At 34.9% G+C, this 20,531-nt stretch overlaps 1 protein-coding gene across 4 annotated transcripts in view; it reads right to left on the bottom strand.

The window, feature by feature from the left end:
• The window catches only part of PJA2 (praja ring finger ubiquitin ligase 2), a 63,477-nt gene that overhangs the window by 3,981 nt on the left and 38,965 nt on the right, over positions 1–20,531 (bottom strand). For all 4 annotated transcript variants that reach the window (XM_081133210.1, XM_081133211.1, XM_081133208.1 and 1 more), the window contains 4 exons: positions 14,133–14,318; positions 9,083–9,194; positions 1,896–2,010; positions 1,406–1,527 (listed from right to left, as the gene is read on the bottom strand). In XM_081133210.1, coding sequence (XP_080989336.1) covers positions 1,406–1,527; positions 1,896–2,010; positions 9,083–9,194; positions 14,133–14,318 — 535 coding nt within the window. The remainder of the gene's footprint in view (positions 1–1,405; positions 1,528–1,895; positions 2,011–9,082; positions 9,195–14,132; positions 14,319–20,531) is intronic.

Genomic DNA, 20,531 nt, shown 5'->3' with positions numbered 1-20,531 from the left:
TGAAGAAATCATGCTTTTAAAGGTGACAAAGACACATATTTTGGGAACCTTCTCCTTAGAGGAAAGGCTTCACACTAAGCTGTTTCCTGACAGGAAAGAGACTACCACATTACTGCCTTGGGTTAGAGACAAGCCAATGACAATTTATGGCTGTACAACATATATAATGTTTACAATTCAAGAACTGTGAGGAATAAATGGGACAATACACATGAATCATCTAGCAGTGCCTGACACACAAAACACTAGATCCTTACTAAGGCTTTGATACTACCATAGACGTTTAAAGAAAAGGTGGAATTTAAGCAGGACCATCTAATCTTGCAGGTATAGGGGAAGACCACACCAAGCTAAGCCAATATGGGCAAATGTACAGAAGTAAATCTCAAGAGACAGGCTGGGCGCTAGATCACAGAAGGCCTTAAAAGCCAAGACAGAAACTTTAAAATTTATAAAAGAATGGTGAAAATTTCTGCATTGGCTATTAGAGTTATGATGATGAAGTAGCAGTAGAAGGGGAGCAACAGCAAAGAAAAAGAAAGGAGAGCCCGGCCGGGCGTGGCTCAGCGGTTAAGCGTCGACCTAGGATCCAGGCGATCAGGGTTCGATTCCTGGTCAAGGCACATGCCCGGGTTGTGGGTTCGATCAATGACTCTCATCATTGATGTTTCTAGCTCTCTCTCTCCCTCTCCTTTCCTCTCTGAAGTCAATAAAGATATATTTAAAAAAAAAAGAAAGGAGAGAGGAAGGGGAGGAGAGGGAGAAAAAGAAGGTAAAGGGAGGAAGAGGCTGTAGGGAAGAGAGGGAGTTATATCTGTAAGTGAATAAGCTGGGAAAGTGATTTGGGAATTTCCACTGAACTGTAAATATCCTTTATGCAAAAATAAGAGTTAATAGAGATTTAAGTAAAACTCTAATTTTTTATTTAAGTATATTATTTAAATATACTTAAAATATTGGGATAAATATTTAAGGGCAGCATATAAAAATTTGAATAGGCAGTTGGTAGGTTATTAAACATTTCTCATATACATTTGCAGAGACACTGATACATATTAGCAGAATATCAGTATATTGCTACAGTACTCTGGGTAGTGCCAAAAACTCCTTTGCTTGAGATACTTCCGAAAACACCTAATTTCTGGGATGTGATTAAATATTTTTAGTAGTTCATGTTGTCTATATTGTTTTTTAGACAATGTTAATAAAGTAAAATAGTTTGATATTATCATTAATCTGTAGTTATTAAAAGGTAACCAATTTTAATTAAATTGAGTTAAACTGAACTCAAAGTTCTACAAGTATGTAGTTAAATAAACAGGATTAGAAGATACTACCATCATCATTAACTTGTAGGAGAAAACTATTAAAATATTAACTTAAAAGAAGTAAATCTAAAACTCACCTTCTGCAGCCAAATTGAGACACAAGGTTTGTGAAAGAAATGGTGGCAGGGTAACTCTGTCGCTATATCATCCTTAATATACTCACTGCAACAGATTGGACAGCACTGCTCCTGACCAATAGCTGAAACAACAAGCAATTAGATATATTAATCCAATAAAGTTCAATTTTAATAAAACTGAAAATCAACATATGAACTCATAGATGATACCTGTGAAAGACAAATGCTTTGATCAATAAATTGTGAAACACGTTTCTAATGCATGACAATTTGAAATTTAACAAATATTGTTTTTGTAGAAAGTTGACTAGGGCGTATTTGTCCCAACCTATCACCGAATAAATTAAAAATCTTCTTCCACTAGGTAAAAGTTTGTGGGAATAGAGAACCTAATGACAGTTCCGAATAGTGCTTTACCCTCCAGGTGCACTGATCACATACTTAAATATGCAATGTGCCCTTCAACATCAGGGATCGACTCTGCCCTTACCAGTGTGATCCTCAAGAACAAGTGTCTCTGGAAGACCATCAATGCTTTCCTTACTCGCTGGTGGATTGGCCACCTCCACATCTACTGCAAGAGACTCTAAATGTGCCAGGGCAGTCTGAAAAATAAAAGTCACAGTTCTTTGTTAAGAAACAATTTAAAACAGTAATAGAAAACTATTTTTAAGGCATCTTCCAAAATTATATCCATCATCAGTCTCATACTGTTAGTTTCTTTTGCTTCAGTCCCCTGCCCTTTTTGCCTCCTCTCAAAGGATCCATCCATCATCACCACCATCAAACCAAAACATCAAAAACATACCAAAACAAAAACCCCTATTTTTCACAAGTATAACAAAAATCTGTCTTGTCTCAATAACCATCTATCTGCCCATCCTATTTATATTTTCAGAAGAGTGGTTTACCTCATCCAACTTATGAGTTCCTGTATGGGATCAATACTATACAAAATGTAAACATTTTGAATAGGTTTGACTCATAAAAGATAAAATGTGGCCACAGTTAATAGATGTTCAAGGTATGGAACCAAATAATGCATTCCTGAACAGCACTATCACAGAGTTAGCACACCTACATCACTAGCTCACTAGTATTACTAGGTTATCTGGGTTGCAGACTTTATTTAGGGGTTCAAAAGTTTGTATAAAGTTACTATTCTAACAAGGAAGGAAAGAATATTAGATCATATGATCATCTAGTACAAGGCACCCTCATCCTTTTATGAACTGATTTACCTTTCTGGCTATAATCAGATTAGAACTTCAAGTAGGACTTATATACACAAGTCCCAAAAGGTGGAAACAACCCAAGTATCTATTGATAGATGAATAAATAAATAAATGTGGTTGGCAATGGAAAGTATACAGTAAAATTCAGAATAGTCTGATACTACAATATGATGGCATATAACCACTTTACTCAAGTATAAAGTTTAAGGACAAGAGTACTAAAATAACCAGACCTACAATAAGAATACACAACATAAAAATAGGTAAATTGTGATATCAAAAATATAAAAGGGGAAATAAAAGGGTAGAGATTTTGTATGCAATAGATGTTATCAGCATAACACAGACTGTTAAGTTTTAGGTAAGCTGTATAATAAGTACAAAGCAAAAATCTACATCAGAGACAGTAGAATGATGGTTGCCACAGGCTAGGGAGAGAAGGGAATGAGGAATTATCATTTATAATATACTTAATGCCACTTAACTACATACTTAATGGTAAATTTTATGGTATGTGTGCATTACCACAATACAAATATCCACAAACAGGTAGGAGAAGGATTCTGCATGATAGTACTATGTTCTCATAGACAATCTTTGGTATACTCAGGATCTAGCCTAGACATTTTAGCAATGACTCATGCCTTTCCAAAAAGTATTTGAGATGAGTTACAATAGAGGATAGGGCCAAGGCCAAAACAAAGTCAGGACTAAAAGAGGAGAAAGCAAAAAAGGTTCACCAATGAGAGTTAATAAATATAGTTAATAATACTAAACACCAAACTTGACTCTGGATTTGCAGAGATATTGCGATAAGAAAATTAGTGTGCAGGTAATCAAATTATTGCCTCTTAGTTCCAAATTCACCTTTCATTTCTGCTCTGCGAAAATAGATCTGGGCCTTCTAAAGATTTTTCCTTTGTCACGTAGCATGATCTTAGGCTTTGTCAGCAGAGGGTGCTAGAGAGACATCACAGAAAGAAAGGGCTTTGCTTTCTGGTTCTAGTGGGTGTGCTGGGCAGGCTCCCCCACAGTGGTACCTAGGCTTCCCTATTGTGGGTTTACAGCACAAATGGCTTTTCCAGCACCAGGCTCCTCCTCCAGCACCTGCCTCCAGAGGCACATGCAGTTTCTCCAGGGCCTGACAGTTGCAGTATAAGGTGGCTAGCAGCTTCCTGTGACGCCCATCTTAGGTGGTTTTGTAGCAGAGTGCTCCCAGTTAGTTACCTCCCTAAGAACAGTGTCTGCAGCACTCCAAAGGCAGATTTTTGCCATGTTCCAGAGGGCAGATTTCCACCAAGTTCTGCCAGCACAGCAGCACAAGCACTTCCCTCAGAGCCACCATGGCTGTGTCCTTCCCAACAGTCTGGATCTCAGCCCCAGGGGGTGGGGAGGTGGAGTGCTCGCTCAGTCTTAGGGGATTCCTTAAATCTGTTATTCCTATATTCTTTACAGTTTACTTTATTTCCCAGTAGCCAATCCCTTGTTACTCTAATCTCCTGTTATAGTTGAGAATTTTTTATATTAAGCTTACCCTGTTCAAATTACCTTTTCTCTCATGATTGAGCCCAGGCTGATACGGACTTGGTATCAGGCATGGTCCCATGAAGAAAGAATGGGATACAGGGATTAGTTTGGTTAGGCCTCTGGGCTTGAGCTCAGTGCTGAGCTCCTTGCCAATAGGAAAGGGATGCTATCAACCCATGGTCTGCAGTGGCATCGCAATTAATCAAACTATCACTATGGTTGACTGCAATGCAATGCCAACTACCCCATGTGTCTTGGGAGCCCAGGGGCTGGCTGCTATACTTGACCTTATAGAAGTAATGGCTATAAAAATAGTCATGTGAGATGGATCCTTGGAGTGCCCTTGCACACTTACAAAGAGAAAATGACACAAACGCAGGCCTATTAACTCTAAGAGGGAAGCACAGTATGAGAACCAGAGTGTGTTCATGACAGCCCTAATAAAATTCCTCATTTCTGAAAATTAGACCTATGATTTAATTAGTAAACTGCTGAACTAAAATGAGAACTTAATTCTCAGTCTTGTCAAGTTTTTCAAAATTGTTATCATTGATAGGTTAAAGGCCACAATTCTGAAACTCAGTAAGAATGGGGACATCTGGCTGTACTCAGATGAAACTGACTACAGTTGACACTTGAACAATGCAGGTGTTAACTACTAATAACCTACTGCTGACTGGAAGCCTCACTGGCAACAGAAACAGTCAATAAACACATATTTTGTATATGTATTACATACTGTATTCTTACAATAAAGCTAGAAAAAAGAAAATGTTATTCAGAAACCCATAAGGAAAAGTCATTTACAAGTACTGTACTATTATTGATACCGTAAGTTTATTTCATCTGTTTATAAGATAAAAAAATCCACATATAAGTTCAAACCCATGTTATTCGAGGGTCAACTGTATTTTGAAACCCCAAGTCACTGAGTCTCCTTTTACCAGTAGAAGTCTCTTACCCTCCACAGACTAGCCTTCCTCTACTTGAAAATTCTGTGATAATCTCACTTGAAGTGTATATCTCTTAGTACTTCTATGCCCCACGGTAAACTAATCAGAAGACTACAGCAGCCAAAAGGGGCAGGATAATTGAGGACACAGACTCTTCAGGAGTCTAGGTTTGAGTAACTTCAGGAAGTAAAGACTCCTAATCAGCTGAGATTCTTGCTGAAGGCAGGGAAAATGTAGAACAGGTTATGCCAGAAGAAAATCATAGCTATCAATTACAGCCTGTGACCAAACACAGAAACAAGTCATAGCTTTGCACATTTTCTGTTTGCTTGTTATATGTATTTGTATCTGCTATTTTCTTTAACTCTCTCCTTCCCATTTTTATTTCATATAGCAGTTAACTCTATAATTTGATCTTCATATACAAGAATATTTAGTATGGCCAAATGAATTTGTGAATTAATAATGTCAGCGATAAATACAATGACTCTTGGAACTGTTCATCTGTTCATTCTGGGGACAGGGTGCACACTCCATTTGTAAGAATAACTATACCTTGTTAGGTAGGAATATAGTAGCTCTGTTGTTGGATGGGAGTTCATATGTGTACAGAAAGGTATATATGGAATCCAAGTAGTGAAAGGGATGACTGTTTCAGTTACCCATTATTGTTCCTCAGATCCAAATTCACTATTTTTGTCAGCTCTGTGAAAATGGATGTGGGCCATTTAAATATCTTCCCCTCTGACACCTGTCATGTTGTTAAGCTTGTTCACAGAGGACACTGAGGAGACACTATAAGAGGAAAAGGGCTTTGATTCTGATCCCAGGGTGCTTGCTTGGCAGGCTTCTGTGGCAGGTATGGCTTCTTTAGCACCAGACTCCTGCAATGTGCACAGCTTCTCCGGCGTCTAGCTCTGGTGATGCATGCGGCCAGAAGCACCCAGGGGCAGATAGATTCCCCCAGCATCCCCTGGACAATTCTGTAGCAGAGTGCTTCCAGTTAGATATCTTCCTATGAATAGCTTTCCCTAGCACCCTACAGGGCTGATTTCCCTAAGTTCTGCCTGCACAGCACCAGTGACTTCTCTGCCATTCATTAAACCACAGCTGTGCCATCTGCATCAAGGTCGGATCCCAGCCCTGGAGTGAAGTGGTGACCCTTCCTTAGGTGATCTTTGCTCTACAGGTACTGGCTGCTCCTTATACATGGTTTTTCTATATTCTTTAGAATTATCTTTATTCCTTACTAATCAATCTCTTGTTACTCTAATCCTGTTATAGTTAATAATTCTTTATATTAAACTTTTCCATCAAGAGATAAAAAATGGAAAGGGCCTGTTAATTGTCCCTTCTTTCTCACATAACTACAAGTATGAAACTCCTCCAATTCCTTATGTACTTCTCAAGACAGACTCTGCAAGAACTCATCTGTGTTACACATGAGCAAAAAGAAGGAATACTCTTTATAGTAAGTTCCATTTTGGGAGGTCATTCCAGGCTAACTATGCTTTGATACATGTTTGTCTCAATGGGCTCATTATTCCTTTCTGATGATTATTTACACATTTGCAGTGCTAATAAATACCTGGAATTTCATATAGTAGAAATAATGTATTGCCTTGGTACTGACACATATTTACGGTAATCTGGGATCACTTATAAAAAACAAGAGCAAGAGAAAACATTTTATAGCCACTGCTATGGAAATCTATAAAGATGTAAAAATCTATCTACATCTGAGGAAGTATAAAATATTTTCAAAAGCTAGTCCTAGTGTTAGAAAAACTACATAGCTTAAACAGCCTAACTGGAATACATCTAGGATTAAAGCAATCCTTTATCAGCACAAAATTTAATTTCTAAAGAGTAAAACAATTTAGTTTTTAAAGAATGGAGATTTATAACAAATGATTTAATAATGACCACTAAATCCAGATATGCAAGATGAGTACCACCAGCTGGTTGACTATTGATTTGAATATATCTTTAAATACAGCCATTTACTGAGAATGTAGCCACTGCACCAGGTATTCTTGCTGAGTGCTTAAACACAATCTCACAATAACCCATGAAGTAAATTTTATTCCCATTTTGTAGACGAGGACCAGAAGCTAAAAAAGGTTAAGTGACCTGTCCAAGGTCACATAACCTAAATGAATCTAACTCAAAAGCCCATGCTCTTACCTCATGCATTACCTTCCTAAGGCCTACAACTCAATGTATATGAGGTGCTCTGTTAAATATGTAAAGACTTTCCAAGGGGTCCAAGGGCAAGCAGGGTCTTAAGAGACTCAATTTCAATGAACTTTCTTATGTAATCTCTCCTCAAACTGAGCTGCCTAAGAATGCATCTGCAGTTAAAGTAACGTGCTGATCTGTTCTATCATTCCTCTTTATACTAACTTTTCCCTCACTTTATAAATAAAAGCATACTTCTTACCCATCCAAAGGAGAAATCAGAAATACTTCGGTCAAACTGAACTCTAAGGATTGAATAACAAATCTCTATAGATGGTTTCTAATCCTCTGCTTTCAAAAAAATTGAAGGAGGATCTAAACAACTTGTCAAGTTGATGTAATTTTCACAAATATCTCAGAAAACTTGACTGAAAAGGCTATGATAAATTCCTTCCATCCCTATCAATTTACGCGAACAAAGTTTCTCAAGCTTACATTCATAAAAAAGAAAAAAAGAAAATTGAGGCTGAATAAATAAAATTTACTCATAAAATAATTAGGAAGAAAAAAAGCCTCCATTTCATTAAGATGCATTATACCAGTAAAATTTTACTTTATGTTTAATTATTTATCAAAATTAACATATGCAATATACAGATAACATATCATAGAATTGTATACTTGAAACCTATATAACCTTATTAACCAATAAATTTAATATAAAAAACAAATTTTAGATGAAAAAACATTTGTTTTTTATCAATACTACTAACAATTTTAACTCAATTTATTTTTTACATTTAAATTCCTGAACATATTTTTATTGCAAAGGGATATGACAGAGTGGACAATATTGCTTAGAATTTATGCTAAAAATTTTTAGATGTCAATATAAATGTGCAAAGTGACACTTTTCCCCCAAAGTTTGTTTGGAAGCAAATAATAAGCTTCAATATTGTTTCAAACAGTTAAAAATCTGAACTATTTTGTCCTACTCTGATTCAAATTTGAGACACAGCTATAAGGCAAATGTTTATTGCCACTATTTTCACAACAGCCACTACCTGAAAAGAAAGATCAGTCTAGTACTGAAAAAATAACAGAAATGAAAACTACTACCAAAAAGAGTTAGGGCTACCTGAGAAAAAAACAAATAAAAGCATGGCTTGTCACATTATTTGTTTTTGTTTCATTTAAAGAATGTTAGTGTTAAATCTAAAAGGAAAAAAATCATAAATTATACATGATTTTAGCTTCATTTTTCAAAATGATTAAATAAACATGGCAAGACAAACTTAAAAACCAAATGTGCAACATTTATTAAAGTGTGTATGTATGTGGGATGAGGGGGAGTAAATTTTCTAACTGCATTAAGCAGCAACATAGTATTTAGAATCCATGAGAACAAAAAATGGGAAGTGTTTTGTAATATATCCTCAGAGACCTTTAATTTAATTTCAAAACTATACCTGTGCATGTGTGTATAAAATTTTCAGATTCACAGACCCATATAATTCAATAGAGGAAAAGTGTATATTCTAAATGTAAGCAAAACATTTTCCATTCTGTAGTAAAAACTGGGAAACCAATTTTAGGGAAATTGGCAGGATGTTGAGTGTAATTTATATACACACACTGGTGGCAATCAGTATTCAGTAACTGTTATTAAATTGATGAGGAAATTATTCACCTTTTCTTAAGAGCAGTTAAAAAAAAACCTTTAATTTTTCTCATTTTGCACCCCACCAACTTAGACATGGGCATCAGAGTCACTGAAATACCTCCATAGCCTGGGCTAAGCGTTCTTCTAGTGCCATGTAGGTGAGGAACTGAGGATCCACATAAGAAATAGCTTCAGCAACTCCTAGTCCATCCGCAAAGCCATCAAACAGACTGGAAAAAAATATATGGCCATGATTTGGGAAATCTTTATGGTGAAGACATAATTATATTAACATACTGATAAACCAATAAACATACTATAAGCAGAAACTCTGAAAAGATTTTAACATAAATCTTGTGGGGTAAGGGGCATAAAGAACCCAATAAAAAAAGTTAAATGCTAAGTATAAGGAGCTAAGATACCACTACCTCTTCAATAGGCTGCCACACTCACTGCACAAAGTTCATAGAAAAATTATCTTTATGTTTCTAGTTCTAACTTTGGGGACTGCTTAAGGCTGGAATAAGGGTAGTACTTTTCCCTTCCTAGTTATTTCCCATATATTTCCCCTTTCGTTTATTTTAGTTTCCAATCTAAATTTAGGTGAGAACATAAAGAGAATTACTGAATTTTTAAAAATTCTATCATTAGTCAAAGTCTTTTTTCTTCTCTTAGCTTGTACTACTTAAATACTCTGGGCATAAAAATATTTGATTTTCTCAAGTCCTTCTCATTAATCTCTCTTCTTTTATGAACTAGGCCTCCTTCATTATTATTCAACTTGAAAAATATTTAGCTCTTAACTGCTTTTTTTCTCTCTCAAGAATTGAGCCTCTTGAAGAGAAATATATCTTCACCTGGTGCTAATCTCCTTCTATATCTAGACATACACAGATTCTTCCTTTTCCTCTAGTCTTAGAAATACTAAGTGTTTCAAAATTTGGAAATCATGAGTATGTCCTCAGTCATCTTCTTTCTAATCTTGCCCTGTTGCAAGTTACATTCAAGTCCTTTTTTTTTTTTAAAAGGGAAGCATTTAATCTTTTTTTTTTTTTTTTAATATATCTTTATTGATTTCAGAGAGAGGAGAAAGGAGAGGGTGAGAGATAGAAACATCAATGATGAGAGAGTCATTGATCGGCTGCCTCCTGCACGCCCCCGACTGGGGATTGAGCCTGCAACCCAGGCATGTGCCCTGACCGGGAATCAAACCCTGATCGCCTGGATCCTAGGTCAATGCTCAACTGCTGAGCCATGCCCGGCCGGGCTCAAGTCCATTTCTTTAATTATCCTCTCTGCAGGTAATTCATAAACTTCTACCTAATTCTAAACACCCTCTTGAGCTCTTGACCTACATTTTTAGTTTTATGTGGGGCATATTACTTCAATGAACCACACCACCTCAAATCCAAGATTTCCAAAACTGAGCTTATGTTGTCTACCTAAAGGCAAACTACTGTTGACGTCTGTGTTTCCATCAGGTATCATAGAAATATGCACTGTTACACAAGCTAGCTCAAAACATTTTTGATGTTGATCTTTGTGTCACCATTAAAATTATAAATCTATTGCCCAGAGACACTGAAGTATTCTTATGAAGAATATGTTATAGCTTAGTAGTATCTAGAAATCAGCAGGTATCATCTTGTACAAAAGAACAGACATTCTCGTACAATCACAGATTTTAGAATTAAAACTAAGAATTAGTGAATCCAACCTCCCTTGCAATACCAGACCTCCTTCATCTAGCAGAGAGATGTAGTGCAAAGAGGAAGAGTCCTACAGTCAGTCAGATAGGAATTTAACTTCACATTTAACTGAGTTATAGTTAAAATAATGTGAAAAACTTAACTGTTACTCTGTTTCTTCATCTACAAAACAAATTAAATGAGTAGATGCACTCAGGTGCCTACCACAGAGCTGGCACCAGAGCAGGCGGACAAGAACAGTAGAACCAGTCCCTCCACATGGAAAATACACTGCTTTTTAAGGTGGCACATGCCAGGGTGGGAAAGCCCTATTAAAAGTTTGAAACTTAATGTGAAGTAAGTGCTCTAGTTCTGCTTGCTGAAGCATCAAAAACTGTGTCCACTTCCCTTTTACAGAAAACTCCTTAAAATGATTAGTCAACTATCTCCCAATAATCATTTTCTTCTCCAGGCTAAACAAATCTAGACACTCAAAGCATGGTATCTGGTTGTAATTTGGTCACTGCAGAATCATCAGCTAAAATTAAAAATTCTAATATCATTCATTTGGCAATCACCACGGTAGTAACTGTTTCAGATAAGAATCGCTAATGATACTAAAACTAGTGGACAGAAGTTTGACAGTTTGAGAATATATAGTCTTGAAATATCTTCCCACACAATACCTATTAATTGTAAATGAAAAAAAATGGCAACTGTACCATGAAGCAATCTGAAAGACAGCACCTAAACACCTTAACCAAGTGATCAGAATTAACATCACCAGCAATGGGATAATTTGATATCATGTGCCCTCTGATATGAACTGTGAAGACAAAACATTACTTCTATGGTCTTCCTTCTAAAACTCTGTAACTCGAATTTAATCATACCATCAGACAAATCTAACTTAAAAAACATTTTACAAATTAAGTGGCCTGTACTTTTTAAAAATGTCAGGGTTATGAAAGACAAAGACAGACTGAAGAAATGTTCAAGATTAAAAGAGGCTAAAGAAACATGGTAAACAAATGCAATGAGTGGTCCTGGAATGAACTAGAAATAAATTTCTCTCTAATGGATTAGTGGGACAACTATAGATGTTTGAGTAAGCCCTATAGATTAGGTCAGTGACTTTCAACCATTGTGCCACAATAATTTTTAAAACATGCAATACCTGACTCTTTAGTTAGGGGCACTGACCACTTTCCCCTTAGGTTGTCAAATTAAAAAAAAGGACAACAGCCAACACAATAGCAATCTGGTGTTAATGAGTCAAAATTATACCTGCTTTTTTTGGTCAGATCGGCAAAAAAATATATATTTTTTGCTGTGCCGCAGGATTTTAGAAAATTGTTAGATTAGATAATAGTACTGTATCAGTGTTAATCTCCTGATTTTGACAATTTTACTACGTTATGTAAGAAAATCTTGATTATCAATGAAAATCAAGAAAATCAATGCTAAAATGCTTTCTATAGCAAAAAAACTCCAAAAACTACTACAATGCTCCCCCAATATTGGGACAATTAGCAACATCTGTAAAATCTTAACACAACAGCCATATTTAAAAAGACAGTCAATAAGAAAGAACCTAAAATAAAAGTTCTCAAATTTAAGTTTAAACTTTACCCAATAAAGACCTCAATTATTTCTTCGAATTTTTATGTGGAACAACGCTTTTTGAAAGATTTTTAGAAATATGTATCAAGATCTTAAAAAAATATCACAATTCTCAGTAATGTTACCCCTGTGAATCTGTCCTAAAGAAATGGCCTGAAGTCAGATCCAGTTTCATAGGGGAAGAGACAGGAATTTCACTGCATTATTTCAATGTGGAAATGATCAATTAAATTTTAGTGCATCTATAGAATGGAGAGTCTACATAATGGAGCTGTAAAAAATTACTTTTACAAAATTTAAAAAATGTGCAATAGAAAAAAATAAAACCATAACTGCCTCCCCAAAACACAGATGATCTAAATAGATAATTCTGTCATCTGCTAAATTCTTTGAGGAATGAATGACTTCGCACATGGAGAGAAAAGACATCAGAATAAATGTGTTCAGTAAGAAAGCAGATGGAGGAAGTGAAGGGAGCATCAAAATCAGCAAGAGTAGGACTAGGTAAAGCCTCTGATTTTCCATAATGTTTGGGAAGCCAGAAAATGGGTTCTGGATAGTGGGAATGTTTAAGATAGAATTACAGACTGTTTTTGTGGTTGTAATAAAACTCCACTTCTACGTCTACAAAAAGGTCAATAAAAATCTGCTCTGCAAGCCTGGCTGGGCGTGGCTCAGTGGTTGAACATTGACCTAGGATCCAGGAGATCACAGTTCGATTCCCGGTCAGGGCACATGCCCGGGTTGCGGGCTCGATCAATGACTCTCTCACATTGATGTTTCTATCTCTCTTTCTCTCCCTCTCCCTTCCTCTCTGAAATCAAAAGGATAAAAAAAAACAAAAAAATCTGCTCTGCAAATGTAATCTCACCACCACCACCAACCACCCCAGGAAGTGAGAACAGAAAACAGTAAGAAGAATTTCAAAAAAATGTTGAGTTTCATGTCTGGAACAATTTGGAGAAGCACAAAGAAGTAGCTACACACACAGAGAGGGAAACTGAAGGCATAAAGGAGACCTAAAAAACAAAAAAATATGTGGAGATATCAGGGAATATAAATGAGTTTTTCTTATCTTTATTTTTCTAAATTTTCTGTAATGACATTTTAACTGGAAAAACAAGACAAATTCTTAAAAATATTTCTGTGCAGACGTGGAAACATGGGTAGTACAAAGCCATATTTTTTCCAGAAAAATAACAAAAAGGGATCAACTGGAACAAACATCCTTTCTTCATCTCAGTAATTAGCTGCTTCCAAAGGGCTACCACACATTTGAAAGATATGTCTAACTTTATAAACAAAAACAGTTAAATTCTAACCATCATGAGACATAACACATAATCCACTTAATTTACATGTTACTTTTATTTGAAGCTGTTCTTTGTCAGCCTAACTTTAATACTTTCAACATATTTGGGAAGGTACAATTATATTTTCCATACAAAATATATAAAGAATGAAAACTATATTCTTATGATTCTGATTCAATCACAGGTTTTAAAATTCTTCAAATAGTGTTCGGGACCTTTTTTAAAATAAAGGTTTATACTAAGTGCTATATTTAGCATATAAGGATAAATTTAAAAGTTGGAAATATCAAATTGTGAGTGTATAACTCACTGGGATATAAGGTGAGCTTCAAGAGAGATAAATGTCAAAGGAGGAAGAGGTCACTACCTGGAGTAAGTAGGAAGGAGTCCCTGTAGGAAGTGACATCTGAAATGGGCTTTGAAGTAGAAGATGGGAAAATAAGAATACTTTTCAGCTATCAGGACTCAGTTTTCGAAATTTAGAACCATGAACAAATTCTATTCAATGAACAATTAAGCGTGGTGATAACACTGTGCTACATACCTCCAGTCTACATCTAAGTCTTCACTTACACTGGAGTCATCCTCAAGGTTATTGTTGCCATCCAACATGAAAGCTTCTGGCTGTGCAAATTCATTGGCCGGCTCATTTCCTTCATCACTGCTGCTTTCATTCACTTCATTGTACTGTAACCAAGGAATTTCTCCCTCTTCCAAGGACGTCTGTTCCCTAATACAAACATTTTAAGATAGAAAAAAATATTATTTTAAAACACTCATAAAATTGTTCTTTAAAGAGCTTTACTCAGTACAAGCAGAATCTTTATTCCTTGAGTCCTAAACTCTTGGTACTTATGATTTAAAAAAATCTTTTTCCTTTAAATGCAAAATTATTTAAAAGTGAAGTAAATTTGTTATAGGGTCACATGTACATAGAAATAGCTTCTAATTACATAAGAAACTATTTATTTGATATACAGATTATCTAATCTACTATATATCCTCTTTTTGCAGGAGAAAACCTAAGAAAAATTTATTTCAGACAATTTAAACTGTTAAGTACTGCTCTTGAATAGTTTCCCTTCAGTTAAAATAAAATCCAAATTCCTCCGCCTGGCCTACAAATCCCTGCATAATACATGCTTTCTCCTTGGCCCTCTTCTCCAACTGTTACCTCACTACTCTTCCCTCCACTCACTATATTCCTACTATTCACGCTACACATGGAGATATTTCCACCTTGGGGCCATTTCCTCTACGTAAAATGTTCTTTCACCAGATTTTTTTGCACAGCCACTTCTTCCTTGATATTCAGATCAGAGTAAATGTCACCTCCTCAGAGAGGCCTGTCTTTGACTACTCATTTTAAGTAACTCTCCAGTCACTGACTATCATGTCACTCAGCTTATTTTCATTATAGAATTTACTTTTACTTATCATTTTCTTATTTGTTTATTGTCAATCTTTATCCCACTAAAAATAAGCATACAGGGACAGAGACAGACAAATCAATGGTACAAAGGAAATAAGGAAGAGAAGGAGTTCAGAACAGCATGGAAAAGGATTATTCAATAAATGTTATTGGGACAACTGAGTATCCACCTGGAGGGAGGGGGTTTAAATCTCTAAATTATTATTTACCCTTAAATAAATTCCAGATCTACTTTTTAAAACTGCATGGGCACCCCCACCACCTCTAAAACAATGAAACTACTAAAAGAATCATGAGGAAAAGTTTTACAAAAAATCTGTCATTCTAAGTATGAGCAAAGCCTTGAAGCCACAGATTGTTAAATTTCACAATATGCACATTAAACACTCATGGAAAAGTCAAAACACCAAAAATATGGGCACAAAGATCAAATTGAGAAAAATTAATTATAATACACAAGAAACAAAAGGAATTTCATGGCTGCAATGAACTAAAAAAGGGTACTTTATGAATTTTTAATAAGATCATTATATGGTAGGATTTTCTTATTTTATTTAACAGAAAATATACCTTTTAGTATAACAAAAGGAGCATATTCTTGGCAAGGTTGAATTTTAGTTTGGGTTTTAAGATAAATGATGTTATATAACAATTTATATATTTAAACTTTATGAGCAGCTATAACTGGAGTTCTATACATTTTAATGTGCAAATTTAACTTTTGGGGTAAAAACATTTATGAAAGGAATGCAGACAATGTCCACATATAAAAATCAATGCATTTTATTTTATTTTTTTATTTTTAAATATATCTTTATTGATTACAGAGCGAGGAAAGGAGAGGGAGAGAGAGAGATAGAAACATCAATGATGAGAGAGTCATTGATCGAACCCGCAACCCGGGCATGTGCCCTGACCGGGAATCGAACCCCGATCGCCTGGATCCTAGGTTGACGCTCAACCACTGAGCCATGCCCAGCCAGGCAAAAATCAGTGCATTTTAAATGCATAGAAAACAGTATCTCTTTACATACCTAAACTCGTAGATGTTTCTTTAATTTCAGATCCTAAACTACACTTCAGAATGATAGATTTATAAGATTTAGTATCTAGTACAACCAGTCTAGTAAAATCAGAGAAATTAGCGTAACAAAATATACTTACTTTGTTAAAGGTTTAAGGTCAAATATATAAAGATAGTGAATGTTTTCCTTTTGTGCGTAATTAGGTCTAATGAAAAATATAACCCAAAATGGGCTTAAGATACAAAATCAAACTAAAAATTCCTAAGCAACAGATTTTTATTCACACCTTTATGAGAGCACTCACCACACTGTACTGTAACTTTTCTGGTGACTCACTTGTCTCCTCCTAGACTGGGAGTTTTTCAAGGACATATACAGTGTTGTCTCTTGTCATTTTATCTTCACCCCCTGTATGTAACAAGTGCTTGGTACATAACAGATACTCTATCTCTATATATGCTGCAAATGTAATAATAAATCCTTAAAAAAACAACCTATTAAGCCTGGAATAGACCCTGAAATTTCTGTTATTTCTAATGTATTCCTACAAAAAATACATTTCTTTCTCCTATTTTACAGACGTTGAGATGACTTAGTTACTCTACTTCAGATATATAATATAAAACTAGTTTTATATTGGTGAAAATGATTCAGTGTAAAAATATTAATGTATGGGTTTTTTAATTCAAAAAAGAAAACTAAAATAAGAAATCATCATAATGAGTCTAAACAATATAACATGTCATTTATACTCTTACTCTAAACCAATTCTCGGCTATATATTTTGCTTAAACATTTCATTCTGTCTTTAATAATTCATTACAGCAGTTGTAGAAATAGAAAATAAGTGGTACATGGCATATGCTTCCAACATGTTGTACAAAGTTTATATAAATTCCTACCATTTCACATAAATTTTCAAAGGCTTCAAGAGTAGCAATGTGCTGGACCAGAGTTATATTGATAGTATAACAAAAGGAATTTTGCTCTTAAAAAAAAAAGATTCTGAACAACTGGGCCAAAGTATCTTTCATTTTGTATAGCTAACAACAGAAACAAATATCCCCTAGGAACTGCAAGCATATAATGTAAAGTTAAATGCTTCAAAAACCTTGAAAATACTTCTGACATTATCTGTTTTCTTTCTCTCTCCATTATACATTCACACATGCACACACCCTATTTAACATATCCACAAAAATTTAGACCTTTAATGGTTTTTCTTCACTTTGGCAATATGAAAATCATGAAAATGCCATTATAATGTTATGTATTAATATATACTAAAAATATCTAATGATTAATATATCTAATGATTAATATATCTAATCATGTCTCCAAATGGCTCATTCTAAAAAAGCAATCCAGTATATATGGCAGATTGGAAGCCTGTGCCTACCATTACCACCACCACAGTAACAGGCATTTCAACTAGGAAGGGAGACCGCCAACTTGTCCTTCCCTTTTGAGGAGCTTTCAGCACAGCTTGGAGAAAATGAATGCTGCTACCATGACCGAAAGCTGAAAATGCCCCATCATGTATCCCCAGAACCTAATCCCAGTGAAAATCTTAGAAGTCCACCAGCATCATCTATTCTCCCATTTACAGTCCACACTGTTGCCTCAAAGCCTCAGATAGACTGCTGCTCCTTCCCTGAAAAGGATTAAAGACCCCTACTTCTTGGTAACAGACACTAAATTTGATAACATTTTATGAACAGAAATATTAAAATGATCAAAATTACTAATAAATAGTAAATATTTTAAAGACATTTTTATTACAAAGTTTTAAATTTGCTATCATATAATCAAGCATCATAGAATTCTCTGAGAAATGAAGAAAATGAAAGGCGGACAAATCAAATTAAACCCCTGAAAACACTAACCAATTCTGATTTACAAATCTGAGTAACTTCCTTTAGCTAATAAATCAGCAATTAGAGTATCCATTATTTGCAGCACAGAATTTCAAATGTTTGGGTCAATACCAACATTTTAAAGGGCCAGGGCTTTCACAAAATAAAGCTATCTTATAAGAAATTTATTTTATAAAATCCTGGAGAGCATATGTAACATTCCTAATTAACTGGCATTTAACTAACTGTCTTTCATTTTATAGCTCAAAACACATGTAAATAGTTGCGAAGCTTTAGGTATAAGCTCATTTTTAATAATGCTAATTGTACAGCAAACTTTTAAGAATTCAAATCCCTCTCTTGGAGGTAAAGTACAAAGGAAAGTAACTGAAATTTAAAAAAGGAGTAAAAAATCCTAAAAGGGAATTACAGCTACAAAATCAAGAGTACCCTGTTTCATCATCCAGTTGCAAAGACGGAATCCCACCACTTAATTTGAAGAATTACTTCTTTATTCTAACATATTTACTATTGATTAATAGAAAGGCAAAGTATTTATTAAAAATTTTAAAGAATATTTACATAAAGTTTGTAAAGTCACGAGAACAGCTATAAAAGCCTAAATGAAAACACACATGTGATGTTACTAATTTAGCTTTAAATTAAAAAACACAAATCTCTAATGGCACTCAATACTTATTGACCAGCAATTATTCAGTGTTTATCTAGTAACTTTGCGGCCCTGTTCTCTGAAAACCTATTTCCCACCTTTTCTTCTTTCCTTATATTTCACAACTTTCCTACCCTAACCAATTCTCAACATCCAGTAACAAATCACCTGAGAGACTCATCTTTCTTCCCACCAGCAAACCTACAGACTCACCTACACTTGTACCTACCTACTACCTTCCCACTAGTTACAATGGAAGTCTCTGCTCCTAAAGGCCCTTTCTTTGAAATCTGGAGCCCTTATCACCTTCTCCAGGACTTCACCTTATCTTTCCTATAGTTATCAGTTACTCTCTTCTGGAACGTTTTATAAGCAAACAATCGTGCTTGTTTTTTGCACAGTGGGGACAATGCTTTTCTAGGCTCAACATCCAACTGTGGTTCCTTTCCTTTTGTAAAGAACTGGGTACAGTGACAGTCTCCACTTGCTCACCTTCAATTCTCCTCATTTTACCCAGTGCAGAATATATATAACCTATTTAAGTTAGAAAGCATATTATATTGAATATCCATAAACCCAACACCCAAACCAGGAAACTACAATATTACCAATGACTAGCATACACCTTTTACTCTACACGTTGGCCCCAACCCCCTGAGAAAAGTACTATCTTGATGCTGCTGTTATTCCACTACCTTCTGAAAGAAGTTTTCACTACTTTGTATACTTAAACAAGGTATTTACTTCTGCTTGTTTTTAGGCTTTATAAAATAGGTTCCAGGAATGGTGTTTTCACTCAGCATTGTATCTCTGCATTCATCCATATTCTTGCATGTAACTGTGGCTCCTTCGTTCCCATTGTTATATAATACTCCATGTATGAGCACACCACTAATTTTTCTATTAATTAATATTTGGGTTATATCCAGTTTTATGGCTTTCATGAAAAGTACTGCAAAGAATATTCTTATATACAACTTCTGAGCCATATGGGGAAGTTTCTCCAGGGTATATACCTAAAAGTGGAATAGCTGGGTAGTCTACCATGCAAATGTTACAGTAATTACATAATTTCAGTGAATTTGACCTACTTTGTATCTCAAACAAGCAGTGTGTAAGAATTACTCATATCTTCCAAAACCCCTGACACTGTCAAATTTCCTGATTTTTGCTCATCTAAAAGGTTAGTAAAAAAATGATACCTCCATGTGATCTGACCATACACTCCCGAGTACTGATTATCTAAGCATCCTTTGATACATTAGTATCAAAAGCATCTTTTATTCACCATTAATATTTCCTATTCAGTGAATTATCTGCTCAAGGAGTTGATCATTTTGCAATCAGATTGTGAGGTGTTTTTGTTTTTTTAAATGATTTCTAGTTCTTTATACATTCTGCATATTAAGATTTTATGTTCTATAGTCTCCTAGTTATTTTCCTTTCCTTTTCATTTCCTCTTTTTTTTATATCTTTCTACCCTTTATTTTTCCAGCCTCTACCAACAATGGATATGGAAATGGTGCTGGTTGAGCACCTTGTCTTGTTCCTATTTTAAGTGGGGATTTTTAAACTCTTCCTTACTGAAAATGATTTCTATTTATTTATTTATTTAGCTAGATACTTTTTCTCAAGTCAAGGAAATTCTCTTCTAATCCTGGTTTCTCAGTCTTTATCATGATAAGGTGTCGAACATTATTAAATGATTTTTTCCCTCCATCTATAGAATCTATCATATGAATTTTCTTCTGTATTTTGCTAATGTGGTGAATGACATTTATACCTATTCTATGTAAAACTACCTTTGAATTTCTGGAATAAACCCAGATTCATAATTGAATTTTATCTTTTAAAAGAAGACATTTCCAAGTTCAAATTTCCAATAATTCTGTTAAAGATTTTAACATGTATTTTAATGGGAAAAAAACAAAACATCCATATAATTTTCTTCACATACTCT

This window comes from Miniopterus schreibersii (assembly GCF_964146895.1).
Source record: "Miniopterus schreibersii genome assembly, chromosome: 3".
NCBI classification, from domain to species: Eukaryota; Metazoa; Chordata; class Mammalia; order Chiroptera; family Miniopteridae; genus Miniopterus; species Miniopterus schreibersii.
The sequence above is the reverse complement of the archived record's forward strand: the minus strand, read 5'-3'. Positions and strand labels throughout refer to the sequence as shown.